Genomic DNA, 27,881 nt, shown 5'->3' with positions numbered 1-27,881 from the left:
TGCGCGAGGGGGCCCCGAGCGAGAAGGATGTGTGCCACATCATTTCGACAAAACTTTACGACGAGTCGTCTCGGAAACTGTCCAATGCATGTGTGGAGGCAAGTAAGCAGACCCTTCCAGGGTCGCTGATTGGGAGTGGTTCGTGGTGCCTGGACGCGGAGGCGCTGCAGGTGAAGAAGGATGGCAGCGGTAAGAACATCGCAGGAGCGTGTGCGCAGGTGAAGTGTGAGGGTGGCGCAGTGAAGGTGAAGTACCTCGGCAGGAGTGATTTTGAGTCGTGTCCCGAGGGAAAGGAAATCACGGTGACGGACTCGGATGATTTCAGAGCGGGAGGGAAGCTCAAGTGCCCGAAGTACACCGAAGTGTGCACCATCGCCGCCGACGGCAGCAGTATCGTCATCCCCACCAAAGACGACCACGGCAAAGACGTCCCCGCCAAAGACGGCCACAGCAAAGACATTCCCGCCAAAGACGGCCACGGCAAAGACGGCCACGGCAAAGGCGGCCACGATGGCTGTGCGGCTGTTGTTGTTCTTTCCAGTCTGTTCCTCACCGCGATCACTGCGGTGGTGGCGGTGACGGTGCCGCTTTGAGCAGCAGTCGCAACAGAGCACTTCTTGCGGCGGCAGGGCAATGATGCCGCGACGCTTTTCACAGAGCATGTGTGCGCAGTATATGGGAATACGAGGTGGTTTCTTTGCAAAATGTCTTTGCTTTGACCACTTCTGGCCGTGAGGTGACGAGTGTTAAAATATTCTTTTTTTTCTTTCCAATAGCACCGCGGGTGGTGAGGTGAAGATTGCGCGTGGCCTTCGCTGGATGCAAGTGGTGAAGAAAAGATAAAAACGATTAACTTTGTTTTGTCTTCCACATGTGTTCTGAAACGTGTTTGCGTCACAGTGTTGTTTTGTTTTTGTACTGTACTCTGACTGAAATAATAAAAAGAGCAACGTATAATTTATATATATATATTGCGACTCCAAACGCCATGCCGAAGAGGGGAGAAGGGCTGTCCGTTGGCTCACGAACCCTTTTGTTATGGGCGAGGCGAGTTTTTTTTTTGTTGTTTTTGTCCTTGTTGCACGCGGTGGACACGCATATATATATTATTATTATTTATTATTATTTATTATTTTGCTGGGTCGCAGGTGTAGTCTTTTTTTTGGGTTTACAGCGCGTGCATGGTGTTCATTGCGCATGCCTGTGTATTTTTTGTTGGTTGATTTGTGTAAGGCCGCTGTGGGTGAATGCTCTCTGTGGTGGTGGGGAGTGCTTGTTGCACATTAGACACACTGCGATCTTCCATCGTTGTACTTGTCCTTTTTTTTTGTGTGTGTAGGAACTGAAGGAGAAGGCTCTGGACAGGTTGTTTTTTTTTTTTTGTGGGCGTGTTGCTGTTCTGTGGTTGCGGGAGGTGGTTGTTTCGCTGAGTGTTTTTTTTGGTGTGCGGCGATGGGTGATAATCTCGAGCCACAGCAGCTGGTAGAACGTCTGGGCGAACTGCTGACGATGTGGGCGAAAGAAGGAGGCTCTTCTGAGCTGGCGGGGCAACTTCTAAAGGTGTACTGGAGGTTCATGCGGGCAGTCCATCATGACCTTGTACTGAGGGAGCCTCAGGGCGCTGCCTTGGCGACCGCGGCCTGCATCCCTGTGTGGGAGATGCTACATTTTTATGGTGGTTCTTTTGGCGGTGCCCGTGGGGCAAGTAGGGCGTTTGTATTGAGTCTTCTAACGGCTCTGTACCCGAAAACGAAGGATCGGCGTTGCCTCTACCAGCACTCGGGCTGCGTTGGTGGTTTGGGGTTTCCGCGCGTTCCGCTTACCAACCGTCTTCCCATGTGGGCGGAGGTGATTAGGTGTCCAACCAACGGAAGTTGTGCGCCTGGCGCTTACGGTGAGGTTGTGGGGTATGTTCAAAACACCGTGTCAGCAGAAGAGTGCATTCTTGGTGGCTCTTCCCTTAATGGTTTGAAGGCGAAAATAAAGGTATTAATGGAAGACGTGTTGCCGCATTGTCGCTTTGTGACGGGGGACGCTGAGGCGACGTCTGTTACTGCAGCGCATCCAAGCGCGATTGTGATCTCAATGGCTGGCGATCCCTCTGCCTCGATGCAGTCGCAGGAGGTTTTTAAACAAGCCGTTTGGAAATATTTGGTTTTTCTGCACGTTTACCTTCCTGAAGAACGGAGGGCGCTGGGTAATTATCTAACCACCTCAGCGTGGTCGCAGCAGAGTGTGCGTCTCGCGGACGATTCAGTGGTAACATACGCTGCCATTATGGCCCCCATTGTACATGAGGCCGCGGTGTGTGTCTCGCTCATGCCCTCTTTTGCGACTGACGCCTCGGATAACGCCCCACTTTTCCACCCACGCGTGCTGGAGATGTTGCTACCGAAGGCAGCGGCAAACCAGGACTTTACACCGTGTCTGGATGACTTGTCAAAGGCTTTTGTTCCCGATAAAATCCGGAAAAGAGATGTTAGCGTTGCCCATGCCACGGTGGTTGCTGTGCGGGAGCTGCTTGAGGAGTCCATTCCACAGGAAATCACACTTTTCGGTGAAAGTACGTCGTGTCGCGATTGTGACAAACTAACGCAGTTTTGTCGAGATGTTCTACTCTCACCCATCACACAACATACCGCTGCCGGTGGAGTTACTGGTCTTTCTCCCCGTGCCATGAGGTCTATGCTGTTTAGCAGAAAGCGGAGACGCGACGATGGGTTTTACGAGGGACCCGTGTTTTTGCCAATCGCTTCCAGTTTGTCAGAAATGCTTGACGAGAAGGCCGCAAATCAATCACTCTCTGCGCTGGAGCGCATTGTAACAGCTTCTGCCTCACTGTGATTAGCGTGATCTTAGTTCTTCTCGCTCGGTCACTCTCTCTTTCTCTTGCAAATGTCTGCTCTTCGCGGCCTGATTTGTTGTTGTTTTCCGTTTTATATGTCACACATGTTTTTTTTTCTTTTTTACTGATCTATTGCGTCCTCTGAGTTTCATCTGCGCAGGTACGTTTGTTGATCGCTTCCACATGCCCACGCCTGGTTTTCTTTCTTGTTGCATGCACAAACGTGGGCCTTGTTCTTGCAGTAGGATTGTGTAGGATCTATTATTTATTGCTTTCAATTATTAGCAGGTGTGTGTGTGTGTGTGCGGTCTGTAGGAAGGACACCATTATCACGTTGGTGCACTGCGAGTAAAGGAGAAGAGAGACCATGCCAACAAGAGAGCTTAATCCGGCTCTCTCACCGCTTCAGCGGCAAACCGCCTCGAAGGATTACCCGGTGGTTCCAAAGGTGTGCGTCGTCACAGGGGGCACGGGGTTTGTGGGAATGCGGTTGGTGGAGATGCTGGTGGAGCGGGGGGCAGAGCGTGTGGTTTGCTTTGACATCGTCCCGGTAGAGAAAACCGTCGGTGCGTGGCGGCATCCTTCCATCCACTACGTTGCCGGCGACATTACAAACTATGAGGACGTGTCAAAGGCCATCAAGGGAGCCGACTGCGTCTGGCATTTGGCGGCAGCGGTGGGGCCCTTTCATCCGCGCGAATTGTACTACAAAGTGAACTACGGGGGAACGATGAATGTCATTCGTGCGTGTAAAGAGTGGGGTGTTCATAAGCTGGTGATGAGCAGCTCCCCCTCGACACGCTTCAAGGGAAGTCTGTTTCACCGTCCATGCGTGGATGGCTTGACAGAGGACGAAATGCCAAAACTGCCTTTGGACGCATATATGCAAATGTATGCGGAGACGAAGGCCAAGGCGGAAATGGCTGTGACAGCGGCCTGCTGCGACGATCTTTTTGTGGTGAGTGTGGCGCCCCATCAAGTGTATGGGCCGCGTGACAACTTGTTTTTACCAAACATGCTGGAGGCAGCCGGAACGGGCAAGTTGCGTATTTTTGGCTCAGGGAAAAATCGCATCTGTTTCACGCACGTTGATAACTACGCACATGGTCTGATCATCGCGGAACGTCAACTCTTTGAAGGCTCACCCGTATTAGGCAAATTTTACATTGTGACGGACGGCAACACCCACCCCGAGCCTGACGCCTACTGTGTTTTCTGGAAGGAGCTTGACAAGGCCGTGGTGGCCATGGGGTTTCAGTCCATTGAGGAGAAGGCGCACTATAACTTTTGGTTCCTCTACGTGGTGGCTCTGATTGCCGAGGCGCTGGGGTGGATGCTGGGCCGCGTCTTTAAATTGAACGTGTTTAACGTTTTTGTATTGACGATGCACCGCTGGTTTCGAATCACAGCGGCGGAGCAGGAGCTGAAGTATCAGCCGATTATCCCGTTTGTCGAGGGCTGGGCAGACACCATTCTCTGGTTTAAGCTCCACTGGCTTCCTACTTTTGAGCAGTGGGATCGATCATGGTTTGGCCTCGCCAGACGTTCACAGCAGAAAATTGACATTCAAGCAAAAAAGACAACGTGAGAGGGTTCTGTGTTTAGCGGCTGCTGTCATTATTATTATTATTGAACTGTTGGCGTTTGGCCTGCCTGGCTGCCTGCATGTATGCATCTCCCTCGTTCTATGTGGGCCTTGGCTTTGCATTGGAATGAGGCGTTGCATTTCGTCGGATTCTGCGAGAGGGAGATGTTCTTTCTTTTTTTTTCTTTTTCTCTGTTTTTGGGGCTTACCAAAATGATCGACACGGAAGCGCGTGTCTTCATGTTCGCCGGACACACGCCTTAAGTGGAAGTCGTTACTTCACCTGGCGCCTTGTCCGCGGCATGCCCCGCATGATCGACTTGTCGCTGGTTTTCATTTGCAGTTTTGTTTTTATTGTTGTTATTTTTAGCGGCCTGTGTGTGTGTGGTGAGGGGGGCTCGAGTGTCCGTCTCTCGATGAAATTGACTGCCCACACGTCTGTTTTTTTTTTCCTTGTTCCGGTGACGCATGGCTTCACCTCTCGCACTTCGTGTACCGGGGCATTGTAAGTGTGGCCGCGCAGCAAAGGAACGCCGCAGAGGAGGAGGGAGGGGGCACACACACACACACACACGACATCGCCCACGTGTATACTGTCACACGCTGAGGCGAACTCCAAAAGGAAGAAGAAAAAAAAACGAGAGGCCAGCAAGCAAACAACAAAAAGGAATATGGCTGCGTTGTACCCGTGGGTGCCTGCTTCAAACGTCGTCTACACGCTTGGCAGGCGCCTCGTGAATCGCTTTGCTCCGCACACGCGCAACAAGTTTCCGCGGCCGTGTCTGGACGGCACGTTGTCGGAGGAGTTGCTGCTGTACGGGAAGCGGGCCCAGAGCGACGCGTTCAGGTGCATGGAAGGTCTCTTTGACCGACGCACGCAGAGCTACGTGCGAAATGAACAGAAGCGCTACGCCCTCATTGGCACGAAGTTTGACTTTAAGCATACCAAGGCCCGGCTGTGGGCGGAGCGTGACGCCAAATTCGTCATCACTAGCCGAGAGGGAGGCTTTGACAAGGGTGAGGAACGGATTGGGGACTACGTGTACTTTACCCGTGTGGTGCCCGGGGGGATCCCAACGTCATTGGGTTTTATTGAAAACGGTTTGGCGAGGTTGACCTCCTTCGGAGGAGCTCATTAACCCGACCTCGCTGCAACAGTACTTTGGGTATGAGCAGTGTCACATTGGAAATCTGCCGCGTCTCTGAGGACGGAAAGTACTTGGCGTACACATTTTCCGTAGCGGGTGGAGATGGCTACATTTGCCACATGCGCAGCATGGACAACGCAGGCCTTTTTCATGTGATTTGTGGCCGAACTATTGTGAGCATTGAGTTTGGCTCAGGGAATCAATTTTATTTTACCGAGTCGAACGACCTCAGTCGGCCACAGACAGTGATCATGCAGGAGATACGTCCGGGCATTTTCCCCCCACCAGTGGAACTCTACTGTGAGGATGAGGAGCAGTTCTTTGTGGATGTTCACAAGACGAAGGATAATGCGTACATCATTATTACCTTCGACTCCAAGATGAAGAGCAGCGCACTTGTGCTTCCCGCCTCATTCCCGAAGATTCCACGTGAGCTGCAGGCCTTCTTCCGCAACGGTCGACCTGTGGGAGATTGCTGGGAGGGAGAACTGGAGCTGGCTGGAGCACTACGACGGTCACTTTATCATGGTGGTGGCCGACCGTGGTTCGAATCACCACATTGTTTACGCGCGCGAAGAAGTTGTTTTTAAACACGGCATACATGCCGAGTGGAAGGAGCTTGTTCCCTATTCCCTATCGCGACGATGTGCAGATTGTTGGCATGGATCTGTTTCAGGGCCGAATTGTCCTGTACGAGGTTCACTTTGCTTTTGAGCGCATCAACTACATCCGCATCATTAAGTGCGACAAGGACCTTGACGACGCCGCACGGCAGGCACGTAAGGACGACTTGCTGCTGCTTTTTCCCGTCCCTTGCCTCTGTGGCACCGGGGCTGAACAAAAATTTTAATCAGGACTCAATAAGTTTTGTTTTCAGCAGTATCTGTTAGCCTAGCAAGGACGGTGTGTTTAGATTTGACAGCAAGATGACGGCGGAGAAGAGTCAACTATGCAGCCCTGAGGCCCTTTTTACCCAACGTCAGTCAGAGCAATTTACCCCCTGGGACTACATGTGGCCGAACAGCATCTACCGTGACCTCTGCCTCTCTCGAGATGGCACACAGATTCCCATAACCATTTGTCAGCGGCGTGACGCCTTTGTGCAAGAGGCGACCGACTTTGAGGCGCAGCCCAACACACCAAAACATTGCCTCATTTATGTCTACGGCTCCTACGATGAGGTGCTGTCAATGCATTTTCAGCTCGCACCATACATGTAGATGCTGCGACGCCGTTGGACAGTTGCCTTTGCCCACGTGTGGGGTGGTGGTGAGTTGCCCAACTGGGCAGAGCAGGAGAATGGCAAGAATAAGATCAACGCGGTTCATGACTTTATCGCCTGCTGTGAACATATGATTAACATGGGTTACACCAAGCCCGAGCTGATGGTGGCGGCAGGGAATAGCGCGGGTTGCGTGCCCATCGCGGCTGCAATGAATATACGCGGTTGTGGACTGTTTGGTAATGCTCTGCTTCGTTCGCCGTTTTTAGACGTCATCAACACAATGCTCCACCCTGATATCCCGCTCTCGCTGGCGGAACGCGATGACTGGGGAGGCCCGCTGCATAGTGCTGAGGATTACGCTCGGCTGACGCAGTATGATTCATACCTTAACATCAACGATCGTCTTACGTACCCGGGCATGATAATCTCCACCTGCCTCGACGACGACTGTGTGCCAGCGTGGAATACACTGAAGTACGTTTCCAAACTGCGGCACCAGCGGCGACGTAAGGGGGTAGACCCTGTTGCCCGTCCTCTCGTGTTGCGCGCGTGGAGCAGTTGTGGACACTACGTTTGGGGGGATATGCAGAATGTCTGCAAGGAGCTCTCCTTCCTCTGCTCTCAGATGGACTTGGAGGGGCCTGGGAAGGTGCTGAACGACATGGATATCATGATGCACATGCATAATCTCACCGCCACTGGGGCGATGGACCATGACGACCAGAAGAAGGTCTTTCTCAAGTGGGACAGCTGGGAGCGGGAGCGCATAAATTACCACATGAAACTCAACAACTTTGACTGGGAGTCCAACCTTTTCAAGCTGAAGGCCGAAAAGGAGCCGTTCTTTTGGGTGCCAACCGAGCAGGAGATGCAGCAACGCAAGGTAGGCGAGATGTTTCGCGCGAAGGAGCGGGATGCACGTGAGGAGGCGAAAAGTGGTGCCAAGACAGGTAGCACAGGACGGGACGCAGGTGAGAATAAGTGGGCGGAAGAATCCAGGAGTAAACAAGTGCCACATACGTGAAGTAGTCTGTAAAATTATTTATTTATTTGCCGTTTGTAGTACTCCTCCCCGCCCACAGCCTCCGAGTTGGTGCTCGCCAACGTTGCGGTGAAGCCGATGTTGTTTTTGTCGCCTCTACCGTATACGTTGCAGGTTATGCATGGGATAGGTTTTCTTCCTGTTGTTGTTTTGCGGATATTCTTTGATTGCTTTCCACGTCTTGTTGTTTTTTTTTTTTTTTCTTATCGCCATTGTTTCTCTTGTCTCTTAGGAGGCGCGTCTGATTGATATGAGCAGCGTTTGGAAGGTTCTTGTCCGGCTTCACAACATCGTGAATATTCCCCGGGATGTCTGCGCCGAGGACGGATTTGATGACGCACGTGTCTTCTTCGTCGTCGCGCGGGCGGTGTCTGGCGGTGGCATTTTTTTCACCAACTGCCCGGAGGTAACCGCGAAGTTTACGACGCGGGACATCGCGCGGACGTCTGCTGGCGATGTCTTGGAGGTCAAATTTGACGGCCGTGACGAGCGTTGCGCCGCTGAGTGGTCGACCTCCGCCCCAACACTTGAGCTGATCCTGCTAGTGAGGGAGCAGCTGCAAAACTCCGTGCGCGTTGTCGGGTCAAACGCGACAAATCTCGTGATTAACATTGCCGATGTGGTGCAGCGGCGGAAGCTCGTGACACACCTCGTGGGGACGGGGATGGGTCAGGTGGGCGTCTCGCTCGCTGTGACACCGTCCGACATTGCCGGCTACCGGCGACGCCTCACGGAGTTCCTCGCGCAGTACAACCCGGGTGGGCTGCAGCTGGTGGACGGTGTCGTGCGCAGCATTCCGGAGGTGGACACTTTCACAAAGTTGTATAGAAAGTACGGTCTTATAGACTACGAGCGGCGCATCCGGGACTTTTTCCGCGTGTACGGGCGGGAGCACGCGACTCGGATTCCGTCGCTCCTGCAGGAGTGGGAGAATCGTGAGGAGGAGTTGTTGCACAGCCTTGTGATTGACAACGGGCCGGAGCCAGACACCATTGACACGGAGACACGTCTGGCGGCCTTCTTGAAGGCACACAACTTGAGCGCCGCCACGCCGGATGTAGCACGTGCTGTGCGTGAGTTTGGGGAGGCGCCGCGTAAACTGTTTGAGGCATTGACAATGAGGTACGGTCCAGAACCGGACCCGCGCGGTTACTTGTTTCCACCAACACAGTACGAGTCGCCACGGAATCCGCGCCAAACACGCCGACGCGAGGTGGAGCCGTTCGCCTCAGCAGTGGAAAAGAAGTTGTCGCCGCTTAGAGGAACATTGTCAAGTGGGAGTGCACAACAACCGGTGGAGGAAACATGGTCACCACAGCAGCGGACTTCCCCCGTTATTGAGAGCGTGTCTCATGTTGGTCCCACGTTCACTGCAGACACCGCCTCCAATGCAGGGTGGAACCACAGTTACAGCAAGGAGGAGAGCGGGAAGAGTCTTGACTACGACAGCAGCGGGGACGCCTTGTGGGTTGCGTTCTGTGAGGCTCTGCGGCGTCATGGGCAGCGACCGTCAGACGTGTACTACATGAACAAGGCAGCGTTTAACGCCGCCGTGGAAAAGATGGGCTACACCAATCGAGAGCGTGAGGTACTCAGTCACCATTGGGAACAACGCCTGCGTGCTGCCGTACGAGAAGAGAATTTGACTTTCAGCGATCCGTACTGCGACACAGTCAGAAGCGAGGTACTCAACCTGGTTGGACTGCAGGAACTCAATCTGGAGGTGGTGGCGGTGACAACGGTGGCAAACAGCGAACATGCCAGTTGCTTTGCCAGCAGACTCTCTGCGGCACATCAGCGTACAACTGAGCGGCTTGCCATTGTTGGTGAATGCCATCGGCTGCGTGACATTGTCGTACGGGGCGTTGGCGGCGATACTGTTGGGGAACCCCTACCCAGAGAGAACCCATGCGCTGTGTTTTACCGTCGCCCATTTCAAAACTGGAACCGTAGACAGGCCACCACTATCCTTGTCTGTGATGTGGTCATTGGCAGGCCTTTTGTCTGCCCACCGCAAGAAAAAACGATGTGTGCGGGGACGGCAGACTTCTTAAAGGAGTGGGATTGTTGTGTGTTTCACGATTCTGGCGGCGGACAGGCGGTGGCAGTGTACGATCCGAAGCAGGTGTTGCCTCGTTACATGGTGCAGTGTCACGTGGATGTCACCATCACGCCATGTCAGGCACATCCGTCGCGGGCTGTGGAGTACTACGCGGTGGAAAAAAAAGCATTTGTGTGCAGTCGCTGCGTCGTATTGGGCGCCTACCGTCAGGAGGAGGTGCTTGCGATTGAAGACGCGGCTGTGCAGGCACGTTTACGACTATCAGACTATAGGCGTGACGTGCATCAGCTTGTAGCGGATCTTGCAGTCCGCGAGACTGAGCTTAGCCGCGAGCTAGATGAGATGAGGACGGCACCAAAGCGTCTTGAGGTGGAACGGGAAGTAGAACGGATTCGGCGCGAGGCGGAGGAGCGTGTTGCGGCTATTCTGCGGGCCATGGAGCAGTCAGACGTTGAGCAGCGCAGTGACCTTCAACTGCGCCAGAAGTGCGTCTTGAGGGTTAAGGAGGCGGCCGGCGTACTTGACGAAGCCCTCACGGCGGCTTTGCAACACACCAACCCGCTGCAGTTGGTGGGGGCGCTGCAGCACATGCAAGCGGAGGAAGAGGTGCAGTATCTGAGAAGCGAGCTTCAAAGGAGCTGCAACAGACTTACTGACACGGACAGTAGCGGGGCGAAGGTGTTTGCCACTCAGGCGGTGGGATCACCAGTAGCAATACGGCAATACTGCGATGCCACTACTACCGCTTCAGCCGCGGACACTCGAACACGCGCTGTTTTTGACCACAACGATAACCAACAGAAAAAGGGCATTGACCCCAGCGTGAATAGCCACCATAGCCACATGTATTCCAGTAGCAGCAGTGCGGTCCTGCCGAGTCATCCTACAAAGCTACAGCAATCACCAATGAATGTCACGAGGAACAGTCTGTACGCCAAGTATATTGCCATCGCCTCAGGTGCAGGAAAAGAAGAGGGCGAAGAAAACGTGGAGGCGAAGGAGGAGACCTCAAGACCTCAACTCATGATTTTAAACGTCAATAACAAGAAAGAGAAAGGTGGCAAAGGCTGCGATGTTATTCGCGCAATGGGCGCGTCCCCGGGTGACGTCGTTCGACGCGCGAAGGAGGCAGTTACAAAAGGTTGGGCCTTGTATCGTCAAGGTGACGCTGAAGGGGCCCGGTGCGTGTGGAATGACGTGCACGAGCGCCATTTGGATAGCGCTGTAGGGGCTCGTGCGCGGGCCTACATTTTGGAGGCGTTGGACCGGGACTACGAGGCAGCAGCCGCGTGGTACGATGTGTCACTGAAGCGTGATCCGTCTGATGTGATGACGCTGTACAACTACGGTGTGCTGCTTGAGACACTTCTCGGCCAGCGAGAAGAGGCGCTGATGCTGTTTGAGCGGGCGCACGCACTCGGTGATGGCGCAGCTGGTCGGCGTGCACAGCAACTTCGTGTCTCACTAGGGAAGGCGTGAGTGAACGCGCATGCGTGTGGAGGGATGAAACCACCTTCTTCTCTCCCGTCCTTCCTTTTTTCTGGGTCTCGCTGTACTTTTTTTTGTTTTTATTTTGTTGTTGTTTTCTTCCGTGGCCGTGGTGTTGACCGCCTTCACCCACCCGCACACGCCCCACTCAGTTATCGCGCTTTTTTTTTTAAATACTTTTTTTGGGGTGGAGGCTCACCCTCAATTATATTTATTTTGCTCTTCACACACACGTGCCCTCTTGCGCGTGGCCGTCTCTCTGTGTGTTGGTTTGATGCTACACCACCTCTCTATCTCCCTAATCCTCACTCTCTTGTTGGGTGTACGTGTGCAGCCTTTCATCTTCTTTTCTCTTGCTGCTTATTGACGTGTCCGTTGCAAGATGCGTAAGTGCATCTTTTGGACGCCCGTACGACCGGGAGAACGGCGACGCGCCTCAATAGGCTCACCGCAAAGTGAGCTGCACATTCCCTCGCCGGGGCCGTGCGGTAAGGGAACTGTTGGCCTCGTCCGCATCGATGGTGAGGTGCCGCTGATGGGGGACATGAGCTCCAACAGTGTCATTGACTCCGCCTGTGAGCCACGAGCAACGTTGGCTCCCTTGGCGGCAAGCAACAAGCTGGGCGGTGAACATCGCAATGCACTTAGCGCCGTTCATGGCAACGACGCTCGCAGCGCGGAGCGAAATTTATCGGTGACTTACGAAAAAGAAAGGAATGGGAACATGAAGGAGGTGGCGTGCCGGTACACGTGTGCGTTGACCTCTTCCCCGAAGCGGACGCTTGCGAGTACCGATACCGTTGCAACACCTGTTGAACTTTACACGTTGTTTTGTCGCGCTGCAGAATTACCACCACCTGCGATGGAGCAGCAACAGCAGCAGCAGCAACCACGTGTGCGGTCGCCTATACCAGAAAGGCCAGACACGGAAGCGCCTGTCTCCACCTTTTCGCGTGGACCGCAACGGTGGCTCGGTCGGCGACTGAAGTCACCAATGCCAGACGAGGACAATGATTACGACGTTACCGTCAGCTGCGGTAGCGAGAAGTTGCTGGTGAGGGGAGAGAAGCAAGGAAACCAAAAAAGGGATGAGGAATGTGGCCAGAGCATTCTGGTATCCTGCTCCGACAAAAGGCTGCAAGACTCTGCTCATGTTACTGCAGAGAACACGGTGGCTTCCGTGCCTCCAAAGAAGCCGCCCGTTATGCGTTCACCTTTGCCGCGCTTTCTTGGTGCAAGCTCGACGCCATTGGACTGGGAAGCGAGGCAGCACATAGAGGGAGGGAAGTGGTGCAGCCCTGACACAGCCTCGGTGCGTCATCGTTCACGTGCTGACCCCACGTGTGCTGCGTCTGTTGGCCACCATCCTGCGGCAGAGACGTGTGAGCCCTGTCAACAGTCCGCTGTCACATCTGCCTTTGAATTACGTGCTTTGCCAGAGGAGCCACCGGGTGACGCGTTGACGGTGGTTGACATTGACCTTTCTCCCGACACCAGCGCACCAGAGCTGGTCGACTGGCACGTTCTTGTGGAAGAGTCCATCACCCTGGACCTGACGGTGGGTTCCGAGGAGGTGGAAGAAGCGCCACAGCAGCCGGTGAGGTGTTTGGAAAGTCCTTTTTTGCCCACGAATGCAGGATGTGGTGGAGTGCATAATGTTGACAACTCGAGGTCCTTCTCAACGCTGCCCGCATCGGCAGCATCCACAGTGCTAGTAGCAGAAGAAAAGGAGGCAATGAGGTTGTCCCCGCAGTCGCCGCAACAATGGGAGGCAACGTGGCCACTGCCGTTGGATAGTCGCGACAGTGTGGCATACCAAACCTTGTGGCCTCCTTCTACTCAGCCCATGGACAGCAATTCATTTGGTAGCGCATGCGATGAGGAAGAGTTTGGGGTTATTCGACACTCTTCTCCGCTAAAAAGCGTGCTCGCTCGTCTTGCTGCAAACAAGGATCATCATCTTCACGGTGGTGGAGGAGGCGAAGTGCGGAGCACGGCGTCGCCTCTTCCATCACCACCTCTGACTTCTGTTTCTTCGACGGCAGAAATGCAGGGTTCATTGTCGCATCAACGCAAGACACATCAGTTTGATTTGGCGCCGCTGCCGCTGGTTGTGGAACTCTGTCGCGCGTTGCTTCCATTTGCGCGGAGGCTACTTTTGTTGCTTGCGCAGGAGAGCGGTGGCAGTGCGGGCGTCGTGTGTGAGGTCTGTGCTGAGGTTGCAAACTCCATTTTAGAGGCGGAGGGAGTCCGTCACGTGCGAGCGACGCGCCACCTTTGCCGCACTATTGCGGTCCTGGGCGGCGCCGATGCCTTAGATGATAGCGCGCTGCCGTACGCCATATTTGTGGCGAGTCTGCTGCAGTTGGCGGGGGGGCCGTAGTGCGTGGGACGGTGTGGGTGGAAGGAAATGAAATGTTCCTTCAAACGCCTGTTTTTGAGGTGCTACGGTGTCATCCCCAACGGCGGTGTTTTTCTGGGCGCACGTATTGCTGTTTTTTTTTTTCTGCTTTGACCTGCACTTCGTCGTTTTTTTGTTTTTGTTTTTTACTTTTCTTTTTTGCGGTTGAAATGCTGTCTGCTGGTGGGTGAGGTGCCCCTTTTCCTCTGCTCACCCGCAGCGTGCTAGCGGACGTGTTGTCGGCATACCACACCACTCGCGAGAAAAGGCAGGGAGGGAGGAGGGTGGGGAGGAGAAGTTAGTCTGCGGTGCTTGAAGGGGTCACTACTGCAGATTCTGTGTAAGTCTGCGTGCGTGTTTCTGCATATTGAACTTCCAGGTAAAATGTTCAACCCCTCGCCTCGTGGTAGCAGAGACGACCCGTCTGCATTTGCTTCATACGTGTCTACGCAGCGCGGCGCGGCGGAGCTGCTTGCTGCCCGCGCTGAGGGGCCTAGTCTTCCTCCGCCCTCCGCTGAGAATGCGTGCACACGGGAAGAAACGACGGAAATGAAGGGGAGCGCATCAAGTGGCGAACTGCGGCCGTTCCAGCAGGAAACACTCTTCGAGGTTGCGGATGTCTGGCATGATGCGTCGTCCCCCATGAATATCCCCCAGCACCTGCACTCGTCGCCGCCGTTTGCCATGTACGCATGGCAAACGGAGATTTTGCAGCGGGAGGAGTCACTTGTGCGGCGTGAAGTGGAGGCCTTTGCGCAGGGAGAGAGGCTTGCGCAACGAGAGGAGCAGCTGCGCCACCTGCAGGAGCATCTTGCCACGAAGGTGGCGGCCGACGCCAAGCGAAGACAGCTGCATGAAGCGAAGTGCGCGTTGGAACGACGGGAGCATGAGGTGGCACAAAAACTTGCCGTCGCACGGGAGGAAAAGGATAATCTTGATGCGCGTGCTGCAGAGCTTGACATTCGCGAGCGGAGACTAGAGGAGGAGCAGGAGTGTCTGTTGAACGACGCCCAGAGGCAGGTGGATCTTATCCATAGCAGTGCGCGCGTGCTGCAAGAAAAGGAGGCCACCGTGGCACAGCGTGAGGAGAGCTGTTCTCGGCACGAGGCCGAGCTGATGCTGCAGCGTGAGTGCCTTATCGGTTGGGAGGTCTCGCTGAGCCGCCAGCAACGCCAATTGGACGCTCAGCTCGCGTCAGTGGTGGATAAACTTGCTGCTGCTGAGAAAATCGTGTTGCGTGAGAACAATGTGCAAGAACTGGAACTGCGCCTTTGCGAGCGCGAAGCGTTGCTGTGGGAGACAGCAGCAAAGAAGCTGCCAGGCAGCCGAGAAGACCTGAAGGGTCTGATCGCGTCTCTCAGAAGGCTTCAGGACAAACTTTTTAGCTGCGAGTTCAAGAGGCATACAAGTTCTGAAGTGTTGTAGAATCTGGAAAGAAGAGAGAAGTGGTGGTGGGCGTTGTTGCAGGTGCGTTTCTGTAGAGACAAATCTACGCGTATTTATATGCATTTGATTCTGAATGGTCACGGTCTTAGCGTTGCTCTTGTTTGAAGGGCGGCGATGTACTGTGGGGCGATGAATGCCAGCAGAAAGGTCAACTTGTGTTTGCGTGCACGTCGGTGCTGCTCCTCTCATTACGTGTGCAGTGATACGTGCACTTTTGAGAATGTGTCTGTTTGTATATTTTTCCCTTTGAAGACGACAGCGATTCAGTAGTATGAGTGGAAGATTTATGCTTTTTTTTTGTTTTTGTTTTTTATCTTCCTTACCGCTTCTTCGATGGTCTCCTTTTTGTTGTGTGCGCCTCCTCTGTGGTCGGTGGATAGGCGTGCGCATTCGGCTCTTTACCCTGTTAAGTTGGCGTCGTGTGGTTGTGAGGAAAAGTTTGCTGGTGGTGTCCAACCAACAGCAATGTCATCGCTGTCTAAGAAAAAGTACTACGCCGTCGCGGCAGGCTACAAGACAGGCATTTATGAGTCGTGGGACGAGTGCAGCCGCAACGTAACTGGGTTCCCACGAGCCCGGTTTAAGTCCTTCAAGACGTTGGAAGAGGCGCAGGCGTTTCTTGCTTGTGAGAACGATGCGGACCACAAGGGCACTGTGGAGGGTGCAGCAGCAGATGTTGCGTGTGGCGTGGCACCGACGCTGGGCAGGCAGGAATGCCTGTCTGTTGAGCCTCCGGCAGCAGCAGCGGCAGCGGGGAGGAAGCGTCAGCGTCAATCACTTTCGTCTTCGGCCTCCCTGTCGCCGTTGACACTGTCGGAGGTGGAGGAGGGCATCACGGGGGACGCAGAGATGCTGCAGCACGTTTCCCATGAGTGGATGAAGGCGAGGGAGCAGGAGGCGGTGGAGGTGTACGTCGATGGGGCATGCCGCGCAAATGGCAAGGGGACACTTTCACGCGGTGGCTACGGCGGTTACTACGGGGAAAACGACCCGCGGAACTTCTCCCTACCACTTCCTGCTGCTGAGCCGCAGACAAATAACCGAGCGGAGCTTCATGCCGTCATTCATGTAATTCGAATCGCGTTAGAGGCAGAGCCATGCTACAACCTGCGTGTCTTCTCTGACAGCGTGTACACCATTCGGGGCGCCGACTTTTACATGCATAAGTGGATACGAAACGGCTTTTGGGGCTCCAAGGGATCGACTGTGGCGAACTGCGACCTTTGGAAGACGCTACACGCCATGCGCTGCAGGCATGCAGGCCGGTACTGTGATTTGCTGGTGGCTCAGTTTGGATTGCTGCCTGTGGTGGCGCGGAAAGTGGCGGGGCGGCTGTCGTTGCAGTTGGTTCATGTGAAGGGACACAGTGGTATCCACGGGAATGAAATGGCGGACCACCTGGCGGTGATGGGCGCGCTCCACGGACGGTCCACCGACGAGTGAAGGTGCGGCCTCCCTATGCTTTTTTCTGGTGCTCTACAGTTGTACTCGAAGTTGTTGCCAGCACCACTCCGACGCCGGTAGAGAGTACGTGCGTGCGTGAGAGGGGGGGGGGGTTCTGTGAAGCCACGGCATCCTTTTGGGCCTCTCCTTATCTCTTCCTTGCCCTTTTTTTTTGTGTGTGCCGTTTTTTCACTGTTTCTTTTCCGTCGCATGCGATGCAAGAAGCAAAGGAAACAAATACAGAATAGATAGCAAGAAAGTTGGGTGGTGCAGTGCTCGGGCAACGCAGAGTTGGCAAGATAGGTGATTGAGTGGTGAATGGTGATGAGACTGCACGAGTAGTTATGATGCTCGTCCTTGTTGTTTTGTTGCTGTCGTCTGCGGCGCTGACGGACGGGGTGACCGTCACGTCATGCTCTCACTGCACTACGAGCGCAGTTCAAGTGTGGTGTCCTGATGACATGTCGTGTCATCCAGCGGACAATTGCAGCTGTGGGACGGGCTGTTTCAGCCTTGTTGACTGCTTCGTGCAGGGGACGACGTGTGCCCGGTGCGTCAGCAGCGGCGGCACCTTCTGCACTCGTCCCGCCAATGGGCACCGCCCGTGTTTCTTTACGGGTGTCGGCGCGGCGAGGCGTCCTGCAACGGCATCACAAGAAGCGCAATGTAGTGAGGTGTGTTTGGAGAGCGGCCGCTGCCTGTCACGCCTCGACGAGTGCCCGAAGGAGCCTGTAGACACCGTGCTGTTCAGTTGGTTCGTCGTCAACGTTGCAGTCGCAGTGGCCATTACGGTATTCGTAGGTATCGTAGTGCACGTCGGTGTGGTGAGGGCAAAGGTGGAAGTCTCGGCGTCACCGACGGCACACGCGCGTGGAGCGTAGGGGCCGCTCTCGTAGTTGCAGAACACCTTCCGTTCCTCCTTTGCCGCACCGTGGGTGCACTGCCAGTGAGCCCACACAGGGGATGGATCAGCTTTGTTACAAAAGCTGCGGCACGACGGCGTCACCGCACATCTGCAACTGTTTTTTTTTGTTGTTTTTTTGAGAAGGGGGGTCAGACCTCGACTGAAGTTTATCAATCTATGCACTGATATATACGCTTATTTATGCATATATATGTGCTTCTCCCTTCGCCAGTCACCACCCCCCCCTTCCTGTAGGCAAACGCGCCTCATCTGTGTCCTTTTTAATTGATGGCCTGTTATTTTGTGTCTCTTATGTTATTTTGCCTCCCTGCTTTGCGAACACACAAAACGGAGAAGGCGCACGCACACATACGTCCTTGCAGATAAGCAGACACATAGAAGGAGGGTAAAACCAAAGATACAAGACGAAAGGAAGAAAAAAAAAAGGTTTGCGTGTGTGTGAAGAGAGAAGGCGGTTGGATGCGATGTGGATTGTGTACTTCAAGGGCGAGGCCTGTTATTGGCTGCTGGGCGGTGAGGCCTACACGGTGGGCAAGAAGGACTGCCACATTACCGTCAAGGATGACGCGAGCATAAGCCGCACGCATCTCAGAATAGAAGTTGGGCAGTTACCGGCGGCGGTAGCTGAACGACAGCCAGAGGGAAAAGGACAGGAGGAAGAGGAAAAAGAGACGCCTGGACACATTGCCCTTACAGATGTGTCCAAATACGGCACTGTGGTATCTCCCTCCTCACCGTGCAGCAGCGGGAATGGGCATGAAGCGAATGATGTTATCACTAGGGAACTGCAGTTATGCCGTAGTCATGCTGGCGTATATGATGCGGAGACGGAAAAAGAGGCGGAGGTGTTGCTGCTGACTTCACGCCAGAAGCTAAATAAGGATGAACCGTTCCATGTGCCGTGTGAAGAACCCTCGTGGCGGGACTTTTCCATCACCCTTGGCGCACACGGCGCAGCCCTGCGGCTGCAGTGGATCCCAATGCGTGTCTTTCCTCTCGCTATCGAAGCGGAGCAAAGAGCGACGTTGGACTGCTGCCTACGCCGCTGTGGAGCCCACTTTGTGTTGGGCTTTCACAACGCGGATTATCTTGTCACCTCCCGTCTTACGCCGACCCCTGTTACCATCGCTATGTTGTGTCGCGCCGTGGAGATTGTGACGCCCGCCTATTTTGAGGCGTTGCAGAGTCGCCACGGACCGCACCTGCCTCTGCCAGACCCGCGCGCGTACATGCCACCACTCGCCGAATTCTGGTCGACGCTGTGGAATGACGCGACGAGCGACGACGGCGGTGGGGGGCCCTCGCAGGTACAAGCGAGAAACGAAGATCCCAACGGACTGAGGCTGCTGTATCCACCAAATCGGCTGGATCGTCGGCGGCTGTTTGCCAACCTCACCTTTGTTACTGTGCAGCGATCGCTTTATGAGGAGGTTCGAAACTTTATTTCGTGTGCCCAAGGGCGAGTGGTGTTGGATGAGTCTTTGCAGCATTCTAACAATAACGAACATGGCGATAAGGTCGTTGGATATTTCTACACCGAACACCATCGTGATGTTGTGCTGTACAACAGCCGCGAGCGGCTTCCGCTTCGGCACTTTCTGCATGTTATACGGGACCAACTTGGGCTCTGCTGCGTGGAGTACTTTGACATCATCAAGAGCATCGCCCACGCGGCGCCACTCACACTGACCCCCTTTCCCACGAACCCCTTCCCGCAGCTGCAGAAGCTGGCTAAAAAGGAGGAGGCAGTGGAAACAGGACGAAAGGTGACTGCTGGGAAGAAGCGGGCGCATGCTCCTACGAGTCCCGGTGGAAGGCGCACAGACCCAACGCCTCTTTTTCGTGACGCACCGAGTGATACTGAGGCAGGTGCGGCAGCTGTTGGCGATGATCAGCAGGTAACAAAAAATACCAAAAACGGAGATGGCGTGGGTGGTTGGATCTCCCGCGAGCTTACTGCATATCCCGACGCAAAGGATCTCATTGTGGTGGGTCCGCCTCCCCTGCCGCCGTATCCATGTTTCCAGCCGTACGGCAGCAGTGCAGGTGGCAGCCCTGCTGCGGGGTGCACAGCTGCGGGTTCAACCGATACGAAGCGTTTTGTCAAACAGCAGCTCACTGTGAGCAGCGAGACGGTTGAGATGGAGCGATTAACGAGTCTGCCTGGCCACACAGTGCTGTCCACAACGCGCGCCATCGACGCCGATGACATCATTCCAGAGACGTTGGAGGCGTCAACGGGGCGGTTGAACGAATTGCGTTTCAACGCCTTTGACGCCACGGCGCACCACCATCGGCAGCACAGTAGGACAGCAGCCACAAGACGAGGTGTGGGAAGACGTGTTGTGGCGCCCGCGATGACGCCGACCGTGACGGCAGCGAGGATGGCGGACTTGGGAGATGGCGGGGTCTGTGCGCCAACGAATATGGGGAACCGCAAAAGAGCTAGCGGTGTCCCTGTGAACATCTTTGACATTGAGGGTCTTTTCTAACGGTGATGCGGCTTGCACCGGGATATTGGCGTTGTTGTTGTTGTTTTGTATTTTCTTGGTCGCTGTGTGCGTCTGCATCTCGATTATTTTTGGCCTTTTTTTGCAGTTTTTGTGGTGGAGGTTGGGGGTGGGGTGACAGTGAATGGAGGAAGAAGCGGCACACACACGCACACGTAAGTTGTTATCTCGCACGTTGCTGCCTTCCCTTGTCTCTTTGCTTTTTTGATCTTTCTCGCCCCGGTGTAAATAACGCGTCTGTTGTTGTTGTTTGTGTGTGTTGTTGGCGTCTGCAGAGATGAATGGATGCGTTGCGGCGGGGGTATGATGTGACATCATATCTGCAATATGAATATATATATGTGACCATGCTTTTGTTTCTTTGTTTGTTCTATATGATCTTTTATGGCTTTTATTCCTTCCCCTCCTCCTGATTATTATTATTTTTTCGTTCAGGTGTACTTTTTCCATTGCGCACGGGTGAGAGAAGAATGTACTCCTCCATCGAGGTGCAAGATCCGACAGCAAGTGTGCCGATAAGTTACGCGCTTCTGGAGTTACCGTCAAAGAAGGAGTTACGCAAGAAGGGTTACAAGCTGGAGGAAATCAACACCACCTCCACGCGCGATCACCCACTCTCAAAATGGACGACACACATGCTGAGGAGGGGTGTCACGTACCGTCACGCCCTTGACGCCATTCAGGAGGCAAACAAAAACTCGTGGGGATTACTGAAGGCCCGCATCAATTTCAGTTGCGGCTCCTTTGACAGTTACGCACGCCTCAAGCCACATGACCCCATGTCGCTGAAGCACGTCGGTTCATACGACCCCAACGGCGTGTACAAGCTCGCCACCATTGAGGCGTCCGTGGCAAGTCGTGCCCGTCTGTTTCCGCGACTGAAGCCCCTTGTCGATGAACGTGGCTACCACACATGCAAGAAGAGTGTGCCGCGCTCATTTGCGCCGCAGGTTTTGTACAAGGATTGCCCACCACCGGTGTTGTCGCAGGCAGGTTATGATTTCACACCCGTGAGCCATACTGCCTTCCTGTTGCGTCCTGGTGATCACCCGCGGGGGGTGCGGAACGTGAAGAGTGATTTTATGAAGGAAAGCTGTGACTACAGGCCGCGGTCTTACCTCCGTGACGAGGTTAGCGGAGGCGTGAACAGTCGGCATTGCCACTGCGCGGAGGTGTATCAGGTTGGGGACTACACAGCAGATTATGCCCGTGTCACCGACGTGGTGAATCAACGCAACGCTGTCGTTCAGAAGGATTTTACAAAGACTGGCACGCTAAAGGCGAACAGCAGCATCGTGGGACGGCGCTACGCCAAGGCGCCGACGTTTCCCTGCACCCATCACGTCAGTGCCAAGGGGGGGGATACCACCGCCACTGCTGCCGCCGCCGAGCCCCAGCAGACTGCCACCACCCGCAGTAATGAGACGCCGAATGAAGCCACAACACCCAATGCTGATGAGCCAATGCAATCACAAGTGAGGCGCGCTGTTTGTTTTGAGGATGAGCACAGCAGCAAAGTGGCTTAGGGAAGTTTATATTATCTCAAACATGCACATATTTCTCACCGTGCAGTGTGTGTATGTGTTGCAGTTTTTTTATGTATTTGAATTGTAGAAAGACAAAACAAAACATTTTCTGACTTTCTGTGTACACCAGTTTTTTTTGTTATTTTGTTTTCTGTATGATTTTTACATATTCGTGTGTGAGTATGTACATAAGGAGAAAAACGCAAAAAACAAAAGAGGGAGGAAGTTTGGTGCGAGCTTCAGAGTGCATGGGAGTGTGGAGAAATGGCGGCATGTGGGCAGCCACGAGAAAAATGAGGACTCTCGCTTCCAAGAGGAAACAAGGAGGGGGGGGGGGAAGAACAATACAAGAAAAAAAAAGTTTCTGTCGCAGTGAGAGCATGTGGCTACTGCTTCGTGTTGTTGCTGTTTTTGGCATGTTGCTTTTGTTTTTTGTTTTGCCCACTGCTGTGGTCAAGGCTGCTGCTCTTCTCCTCCGCACCAGGAGTCCCTCCTGACACGTACTCATGAAGGAACGTTCTATGCGACACATGACGCCGCATTCCCTCAAGTGGGGATCCCCGTCCCTGTTCGCACCATCGGTTCGGTGATTTAGACGGATATTTTTACGCATGTGACTCCCTGCGCGTGTAGGCACACCCACCTTTTTTTTTTCTTTTGCCTCTTTTCCGCACAGATATTCCCCTTTCTTAGTCTGGACTCATTCCCAACCCTGCATTCTCAACACACACACACAGATACGTATTATTTTTTAAAAAGAAAGTTTTGTGGCATCGCATTCCGCGCAGGCAATTGTTATTACTATTACTACCACTTACCCACCTACCTACGGTTAAAGCGTTTGTGTGTGTGTTTGTGTGTGTGTGCGGAGGTGTCTGAGCAGCGAAGGATAGAAAACGGTGAAGGGAGAGAGAAAGGGAAACGAGCAAAAAAAGAAGGAAGAAGAAGGAAGTTTGAAGTGAGTAATTGTGCAGGTGTGTGTCACAGAAGGAAATCATGGGAGTTCCAAAGTTCTTTCGGTGGGTTGCGGAGCGCTGCCCGACGGTTATTACCCCATTTCGCAACTCCCCGCCAGCTGTCGACAACTTGTACCTCGACATGAACGGCATTATTCATAACTGCACCCACACCAACGACGTTGATGCAACACAGAAGGCGGCAGCGGAAAAGGTGATGATGGAGGCAATGTTTGCCTACTTGGAGAAACTCTTTAACGCGATTCAGCCGCGCAAGTACTTTTTTCTGGCTGTTGACGGCGTGGCGCCGAGGGCGAAGATGAACCAGCAGCGCCAGCGTCGCTATCGTAGCGGCTACGAACTTATGGTGGCCAGACAAGAGGCCCTTGCACGCGGCGACGACGTGCCTGATGAGAAGGATGTGTTTGACAGCAACTGTATTACCCCTGGAACGGACTTTATGGTGCGGGTGAGTGAGCAGTTCCAGTACTTTATAACCATGAAGATCGCCTCGGATCCGGCGTGGCAGAACTGCCAGGTTGTGTATTCCGGCCATGACGACCCGGGCGAGGGCGAGCACAAGATTGTGGACTTCATACGCCGTCGTAAGATGCAGCCAGGGTACAGCCCCAATGAAACCCACTGCATGTACGGCCTTGACGCCGATCTTGTCATGCTCGCGCTCGCAACGCATGAACCACACTTTCTGCTTCTGCGGGAGGTGGTGACATTTGGGCCCGGGCAGGAGTCGCGCCGCGTCCGTGAGCAACGCGAGGAGGATGAGGCCAATGGAATTATTGCTGATAAATCTTACCGGAAAGCCGATGAATTTGTGTTACTTCACGTGAATGTTCTGCGTGATTACCTTGACCTGGATGTGCGGAACAAACTTGGCGCGAAGCTTCCAGCTAGCTACGACCTGGAACGTTTTTTGGACGATTTCGTATTGATGTGTTTCTTCGTCGGCAACGATTTTTTGCCGACGATTCCGACGCTTTCCATCTACGATGGTGGGCTGTTGCAGATGCTTGACGTTTATTGCCAATACATACTTGGGGAGTGCATGTACCTCACGAACGCGGGCCAAATTAACTGGCGTGCGGTAGAGCTATTGCTGCAGCACATTGGTGAACTTGAACTCTCCACCATCAAGCGGTGTCAACAGAGGGAGGAGGAGTATCAGCGGAAAATGCAGCGTTATGATTCCACGCACGAGGTGGCCGCCGTCACAAGCGCTACAGTAGAGAATATACAAGAATATAAGGAGCGATTTTACCGTGAGAAACATGGATTTGACAACGGATGGGATCCGCAGGGAAAAGACATGGCGGAGTTGAAATTACACTACGTTGAGGGCTTGTTGTGGGTGATGGGGTATTACTACCAAGGGCCACCGTCGTGGAAATGGTACTTCCCGCACCACTACGCTCCTATGGCAAGTGACTTGGTAAACCTTCCTGCCATTGCAGAGAAGGTGGAGTTTGATCTCAGTAAACCATTTCTCCCCCATCAGCAACTTCTCGCCGTACTGCCGCCCATGTCATACCGTTCTATGCCACCTGCCTACTGGCCACTTATGCTTAGTGACAAGAGTCCGCTAAAAAAATTTTTTCCTGAGATTTTGCAAATTGATCGTGAGGGCGCGCGGGCGCCGTGGGAGGGTATTGTCCTGATTCCATTTATCGACGAACGCGTATTGCTTGCGTCGTACCAGTCTGTACAGAACAGAGTTAGTCCTGAGGATGAAATGCGCAATCGCCTTGGTCCGGCCACACTGTTTGTTTTTGATCCTGAAATGACTCCGCATGATGTACCCAACACAATGTTTGGGCCTTTACGGAATGTTCGGGTGCGCCGGAAGGTGTTTGAATGTTTACCGCAAGCGAAGTTTGTGCCGCGGCTCTGCCCAGGGGTTGCACTCGGCGAAAAACAGATGGAGGGATTCTGGACATTGCAGTCCAAGTGGGACTCCATCAAACTGCAGCGCGAGACGGGGGTGGTGACAGTCTTTGGCATGCCAACGCGAAAAGAAAGCATCATCCTGGCACTGAAGGATTCGATGAAGGCTATAAGCGTGATAGAGGCCATGCCGCTGGTTGGGCAGGAGGTGCTGGTTGGTTTTCCGCACTATCGTCGTGCCCGTGTCGCGTCCATCCGTGACAAGCGTATAACCGCTAGTGCTGTCATCGCGCAGGATGGCACCTTTTGTGGCACGGAGACGAGGGAACTGAATCGTGACGAGTCGCTAAATTTCACAAAAGAGTGTGACACACACATGCAGTACATGAAGGAAAAACTTGGCATTGCCGTGGACGGGATTTACATGCTCGTGTACGTTAACCTCTTTACCACCATGCGTCTGACTCGCAAGGGTCGTATTGTGCGGAGTTTTTCGAAAGATGAAGTTTGCTACCCCATGCAACTTGTGGCGCGCCTGCAGGATGTTGACATGATAGAGGACCCCCGTTATGTGGAGCGTGATCGTGTTGAAGGGGATATAAGCCTCGGTACCAGAGTCGTCTTTGTCGGCCCCGAACCGAAGAACAAGAAGTCCCCGATGCAAGTGTATGGCAGTGCTGGTTTTGTATTTGAATCCACCTCGTCGAGTAGTGACATGTACGCCGTGGCAGTGCGGGTGTACCAGGAATCCCTGGCGATTCCCTCCTCGTTGTTGTCATTTGCCGCCCCATGTAACTGGATGGCGCTACATGAGGTGGCAAATGAGCTGTGTGTGGGGCCTCTTGCCCTGCGTTTGCTGATTGGTTCACTGCGCACCACATCGCAGTACGGCTCACGTGAGGTGGGGTTAGGCATTGTGTTTACACGCAATCATCTTGCCCGAATTGGCTATGCGAAGCTTGTCCCACGTCAAACGAGTGCATGGGCACCGTACAACGAAGACGTTTTTGTGCGACTCGCGCAAAATTTAGAGCCTTCCGCCCACTACTTGGACAATGCAGGCAAGCGCGACTTTCTCGGTCGCTCGGGTCGCACGCCGCAATACACAACTTGGTTCTCACGTGAAGCAGTTGCACTTATTCGTCGATACGTGCAGGCGTTCGTGCCCCTTGTGAAGCGGCTTGAAAGCGGCACCGTTTCCCCACAATCCCTGGAGCCGCCGCAGTTTATGACCGGCAAATGGCAGGAGATGGAGGTGGATGATATACTAAGCGAGATTGAAGCATTCATTGAGGCGTCTGGCATCCGTGACGTGCCACTTATTGGGGCCAGCGATGATGTTTTTCCTCGCGAATACCTGCAGGAGTTGGAAGATGAACTTGACCGGCGGAAAGCACGCACCACAAAGGAAATTATACTGAACCCTGTGGTGAAACGCCACCTGTACTTTCCCCTTACACGCAGCAGCGACGGCCGCCTTACTCAGCTTCCACTGCCGCAGGATCAGACATTCCGTCTCGGCGCACGTGTCGTTAACTGCCGTGCAGTCGGTTGTGTCCCGTTTGGTGCGGTGGGCACAATTGTTCGGATACTTGCCACAAGCCACGACGCAGAGGTGGTTTACGATGAACCCTTTACTGGAGGAAGTAACTTTGATGGTCGATTGCGGGAACCGCGCGGCGGGCTGTCGAAGTTGTCTTCGCTGCTTGTGCTTAGCAGACCCGGCGACGACGTCGGTGGGGCCGTGACAGAGGCAGAGCGCAACACCGCCTCCATCCTCAAGGCCCTTGTGGAGAGGTCTCAACAGCAGCAACAGCAACAGCAACAGCAACAACAACAGCTACAGCAACAGCAACAGCAACAGCAACAGCAGAAGGTCGCAGTGCCCGTGGCGGATGGGGGGGTGCTTATTCCAAAACCACGCAGCGCGGCGGAGGACGCGCCAACGTCCGCTACACTGACTGGGATGGTCTCAACTCCTGCCGCAGTCACGATGTCTGGCGGCGCTGGCGGGATATGTTTGGCGGACCTCGTCGGGAAACTTAGGGCCTCGCCAGAGCATTGCGTGGTCGCGTCAGTAACGCCACCTACACTCGCGGAGGTGCAGAAAGGCTTCCGTCCGTCCCCTGCCACAGTGAAACCCAAGTTTGCCACTGCTATCACCAACTCTTCTGCTGCCGTGGGTAACAACAACAGGGGCGGTGACGACGGCAGAGGTTTTGCTGCCGTTACTCCGCCGCAGATGGAGGCCTACACGGTGGCGGGTGTTCAGAATGAGAATGGCAATAGTGCCGCTGTCGGCACCCGCTATCGCATGAATCCCCGCGATGGCGGCATCTTTGAAATTCAGGGTGGTGACAAGAAGCAAAAGACGACCCTTACTATTCCGCGTGGAATTGCGAGCGGCGAGTTCACCATCCGCAGCGGCGAGGCAGTATCGTTCTTCCGGCGGTTGCTGAAGTTGCGCCTCGCTGAAGAGCTTGGAAGGACACCCGTGCGTGAGTAGAACGAAGCGCGCACGACAAGACACCTTGCGAAAGAAAGTGGGCGGAGGTGTGCGATTGTGGATGAGGAATGGAGAGGGAATTGGCAGAGAGGGAGGAGCCACCATTTCCCTCCCCCTCATTCCCTTTTACTCCCTCCTCTTCTAAAGGAAAATGAAAGGAAGACACAAAAAGAAAATTTAATAAAAACGTTTCGCTGCTTCTACTGTTGATAACCCCAACTTTATAGGTAAAACACAAGATTATGTACATGCATGTTGAGACATATATATATATATATATATATATATGTCCACGAGTGGTGCTTAGGTTCTATAGATTTCTTCGCTTGCACGTGCTTCACCCTTCTTGTGTAATATTTCTGTATGTATTCATACGCGCTTACGCGTGCATGCACGCACTTGTATCTCTGCTGTTTTGAAAAGCAAACGAAAAAGAAAAAAAAAAGAAAGGAAAAAAAAACAATGCTAACGGTGGGGAAACTATGGGGAGAAATAAGGAGAAGACTTATATATGGATAAAATAGTTCATTGGCACTGCAGCTCTCGTCTCCCTCAATAGGGGAATGTTAGGGGAGTGAAGAGTGACCGTGCCACGGGGCCTGAGGGGGAAGTTGTGCGTGAAGGGAAAAAAAGAAAGGAAAACGTTTGGGCCTCTGCGACGCGGTGAAACGCGGGGTTGAGTGCTGAATAATGAGGTGAGAAACAATTTTTTTTTTTTTAAAGAATAAAAATTAAAATTAAAAAAAAAAACAAGAAGGGAATTCGTCTACGTTTGGATTAATTTCTCCCGCGGCATTCTTGTCTCTGTGGAAGCGGAGGAGGGGAAGCGGGCAGAATCTGAAGGGAAGAATGATGATGAAGAAAACAGTAATGG

The 27,881-nt window shown here is 53.7% G+C and overlaps 14 protein-coding genes across 14 annotated transcripts in view, besides 17 other annotated features; all 14 read left to right on the top strand.

The window, feature by feature from the left end:
- The window catches only part of TraAM80_05593 (surface protease GP63), a gene marked incomplete at both ends in the record, with an annotated part of 1,716 nt that extends 1,587 nt beyond the window's left edge, over nucleotides 1–129 (top strand). The window contains one exon of the mRNA XM_029382467.1: nucleotides 1–129. This exon is cut by the window's left edge and continues 1,587 nt beyond it. Within this exon, the coding sequence (XP_029237645.1) occupies nucleotides 1–129 (129 nt within the window).
- An 87-nt stretch (nucleotides 130–216) lies between these two features.
- Nucleotides 217–251: a microsatellite.
- An 849-nt stretch (nucleotides 252–1,100) lies between these two features.
- Nucleotides 1,101–1,134: a microsatellite.
- Nucleotides 1,135–1,452: 318 nt separating this feature from the next.
- On the top strand, nucleotides 1,453–2,844 carry TraAM80_05592 (putative 3-methylcrotonyl-CoA carboxylase; the record flags this gene model as incomplete). Its single annotated transcript, XM_029382466.1, has 1 exon — nucleotides 1,453–2,844. The coding sequence occupies one exon, from the start codon at nucleotides 1,453–1,455 to the stop codon at nucleotides 2,842–2,844; it is 1,392 nt and encodes a 463-aa protein (XP_029237644.1).
- A 289-nt stretch (nucleotides 2,845–3,133) lies between these two features.
- Nucleotides 3,134–3,158: a microsatellite.
- A 54-nt stretch (nucleotides 3,159–3,212) lies between these two features.
- Nucleotides 3,213–4,433, top strand: TraAM80_05591 (NAD(P)-dependent steroid dehydrogenase protein; the record flags this gene model as incomplete). Its single annotated transcript, XM_029382465.1, has 1 exon — nucleotides 3,213–4,433. The coding sequence occupies one exon, from the start codon at nucleotides 3,213–3,215 to the stop codon at nucleotides 4,431–4,433; it is 1,221 nt and encodes a 406-aa protein (XP_029237643.1).
- A 165-nt stretch (nucleotides 4,434–4,598) lies between these two features.
- Nucleotides 4,599–4,630: a sequence feature (A-rich).
- A 355-nt stretch (nucleotides 4,631–4,985) lies between these two features.
- Nucleotides 4,986–5,008: a microsatellite.
- A 93-nt stretch (nucleotides 5,009–5,101) lies between these two features.
- TraAM80_05590 (oligopeptidase B-like protein) lies at nucleotides 5,102–5,569 on the top strand (the record flags this gene model as incomplete). Its single annotated transcript, XM_029382464.1, has 1 exon — nucleotides 5,102–5,569. One exon carries the CDS (start codon nucleotides 5,102–5,104, stop codon nucleotides 5,567–5,569), a length of 468 nt encoding a protein of 155 aa, XP_029237642.1.
- A 29-nt stretch (nucleotides 5,570–5,598) lies between these two features.
- Nucleotides 5,599–6,168, top strand: TraAM80_05589 (oligopeptidase B-like protein; the record flags this gene model as incomplete). The annotated part of the gene is made up of 1 exon (XM_029382463.1): nucleotides 5,599–6,168. The coding sequence occupies one exon, from the start codon at nucleotides 5,599–5,601 to the stop codon at nucleotides 6,166–6,168; it is 570 nt and encodes a 189-aa protein (XP_029237641.1).
- A 630-nt stretch (nucleotides 6,169–6,798) lies between these two features.
- On the top strand, nucleotides 6,799–7,827 carry TraAM80_05588 (oligopeptidase B-like protein; the record flags this gene model as incomplete). Its single annotated transcript, XM_029382462.1, has 1 exon — nucleotides 6,799–7,827. One exon carries the CDS (start codon nucleotides 6,799–6,801, stop codon nucleotides 7,825–7,827), a length of 1,029 nt encoding a protein of 342 aa, XP_029237640.1.
- A 199-nt stretch (nucleotides 7,828–8,026) lies between these two features.
- Nucleotides 8,027–8,050: a microsatellite.
- Nucleotides 8,051–8,095: 45 nt separating this feature from the next.
- On the top strand, nucleotides 8,096–11,386 carry TraAM80_05587 (poly [ADP-ribose] polymerase; the record flags this gene model as incomplete). The annotated part of the gene is made up of 1 exon (XM_029382461.1): nucleotides 8,096–11,386. The coding sequence occupies one exon, from the start codon at nucleotides 8,096–8,098 to the stop codon at nucleotides 11,384–11,386; it is 3,291 nt and encodes a 1,096-aa protein (XP_029237639.1).
- Nucleotides 11,387–11,463: 77 nt separating this feature from the next.
- Nucleotides 11,464–11,496: a sequence feature (A-rich).
- Nucleotides 11,497–11,777: 281 nt separating this feature from the next.
- On the top strand, nucleotides 11,778–13,778 carry TraAM80_05586 (uncharacterized protein; the record flags this gene model as incomplete). The annotated part of the gene is made up of 1 exon (XM_029382460.1): nucleotides 11,778–13,778. The coding sequence occupies one exon, from the start codon at nucleotides 11,778–11,780 to the stop codon at nucleotides 13,776–13,778; it is 2,001 nt and encodes a 666-aa protein (XP_029237638.1).
- Nucleotides 13,779–13,924: 146 nt separating this feature from the next.
- Nucleotides 13,925–13,957: a sequence feature (A-rich).
- A 105-nt stretch (nucleotides 13,958–14,062) lies between these two features.
- Nucleotides 14,063–14,091: a microsatellite.
- An 89-nt stretch (nucleotides 14,092–14,180) lies between these two features.
- Nucleotides 14,181–15,221, top strand: TraAM80_05585 (uncharacterized protein; the record flags this gene model as incomplete). The annotated part of the gene is made up of 1 exon (XM_029382459.1): nucleotides 14,181–15,221. One exon carries the CDS (start codon nucleotides 14,181–14,183, stop codon nucleotides 15,219–15,221), a length of 1,041 nt encoding a protein of 346 aa, XP_029237637.1.
- A 311-nt stretch (nucleotides 15,222–15,532) lies between these two features.
- Nucleotides 15,533–15,554: a microsatellite.
- A 21-nt stretch (nucleotides 15,555–15,575) lies between these two features.
- On the top strand, nucleotides 15,576–16,685 carry TraAM80_05584 (ribonuclease H1; the record flags this gene model as incomplete). Its single annotated transcript, XM_029382458.1, has 1 exon — nucleotides 15,576–16,685. One exon carries the CDS (start codon nucleotides 15,576–15,578, stop codon nucleotides 16,683–16,685), a length of 1,110 nt encoding a protein of 369 aa, XP_029237636.1.
- A 219-nt stretch (nucleotides 16,686–16,904) lies between these two features.
- Nucleotides 16,905–16,945: a microsatellite.
- An 84-nt stretch (nucleotides 16,946–17,029) lies between these two features.
- Nucleotides 17,030–17,566, top strand: TraAM80_05583 (uncharacterized protein; the record flags this gene model as incomplete). Its single annotated transcript, XM_029382457.1, has 1 exon — nucleotides 17,030–17,566. The coding sequence occupies one exon, from the start codon at nucleotides 17,030–17,032 to the stop codon at nucleotides 17,564–17,566; it is 537 nt and encodes a 178-aa protein (XP_029237635.1).
- Nucleotides 17,567–18,074: 508 nt separating this feature from the next.
- TraAM80_05582 (uncharacterized protein) lies at nucleotides 18,075–20,102 on the top strand (the record flags this gene model as incomplete). The annotated part of the gene is made up of 1 exon (XM_029382456.1): nucleotides 18,075–20,102. The coding sequence occupies one exon, from the start codon at nucleotides 18,075–18,077 to the stop codon at nucleotides 20,100–20,102; it is 2,028 nt and encodes a 675-aa protein (XP_029237634.1).
- Nucleotides 20,103–20,132: 30 nt separating this feature from the next.
- Nucleotides 20,133–20,160: a microsatellite.
- A 198-nt stretch (nucleotides 20,161–20,358) lies between these two features.
- Nucleotides 20,359–20,385: a microsatellite.
- Nucleotides 20,386–20,590: 205 nt separating this feature from the next.
- TraAM80_05581 (uncharacterized protein) lies at nucleotides 20,591–21,646 on the top strand (the record flags this gene model as incomplete). The annotated part of the gene is made up of 1 exon (XM_029382455.1): nucleotides 20,591–21,646. The coding sequence occupies one exon, from the start codon at nucleotides 20,591–20,593 to the stop codon at nucleotides 21,644–21,646; it is 1,056 nt and encodes a 351-aa protein (XP_029237633.1).
- A 399-nt stretch (nucleotides 21,647–22,045) lies between these two features.
- Nucleotides 22,046–22,085: a sequence feature (A-rich).
- Nucleotides 22,086–22,485: 400 nt separating this feature from the next.
- Nucleotides 22,486–22,512: a microsatellite.
- Nucleotides 22,513–22,642: 130 nt separating this feature from the next.
- On the top strand, nucleotides 22,643–27,007 carry TraAM80_05580 (putative 5'-3' exonuclease; the record flags this gene model as incomplete). The annotated part of the gene is made up of 1 exon (XM_029382454.1): nucleotides 22,643–27,007. One exon carries the CDS (start codon nucleotides 22,643–22,645, stop codon nucleotides 27,005–27,007), a length of 4,365 nt encoding a protein of 1,454 aa, XP_029237632.1.
- Nucleotides 27,008–27,269: 262 nt separating this feature from the next.
- Nucleotides 27,270–27,295: a microsatellite.
- A 130-nt stretch (nucleotides 27,296–27,425) lies between these two features.
- Nucleotides 27,426–27,470: a microsatellite.
- Between the last annotated feature and the right edge of the window lie 411 nt (nucleotides 27,471–27,881).

Source organism: Trypanosoma rangeli, assembly GCF_003719475.1.
Source record: "Trypanosoma rangeli strain AM80 chromosome Unknown Tra_15.4_contig_00185, whole genome shotgun sequence".
NCBI lineage: Eukaryota > Euglenozoa > Kinetoplastea > Trypanosomatida > Trypanosomatidae > Trypanosoma > Trypanosoma rangeli.
The sequence above is the reverse complement of the archived record's forward strand: the minus strand, read 5'-3'. Positions and strand labels throughout refer to the sequence as shown.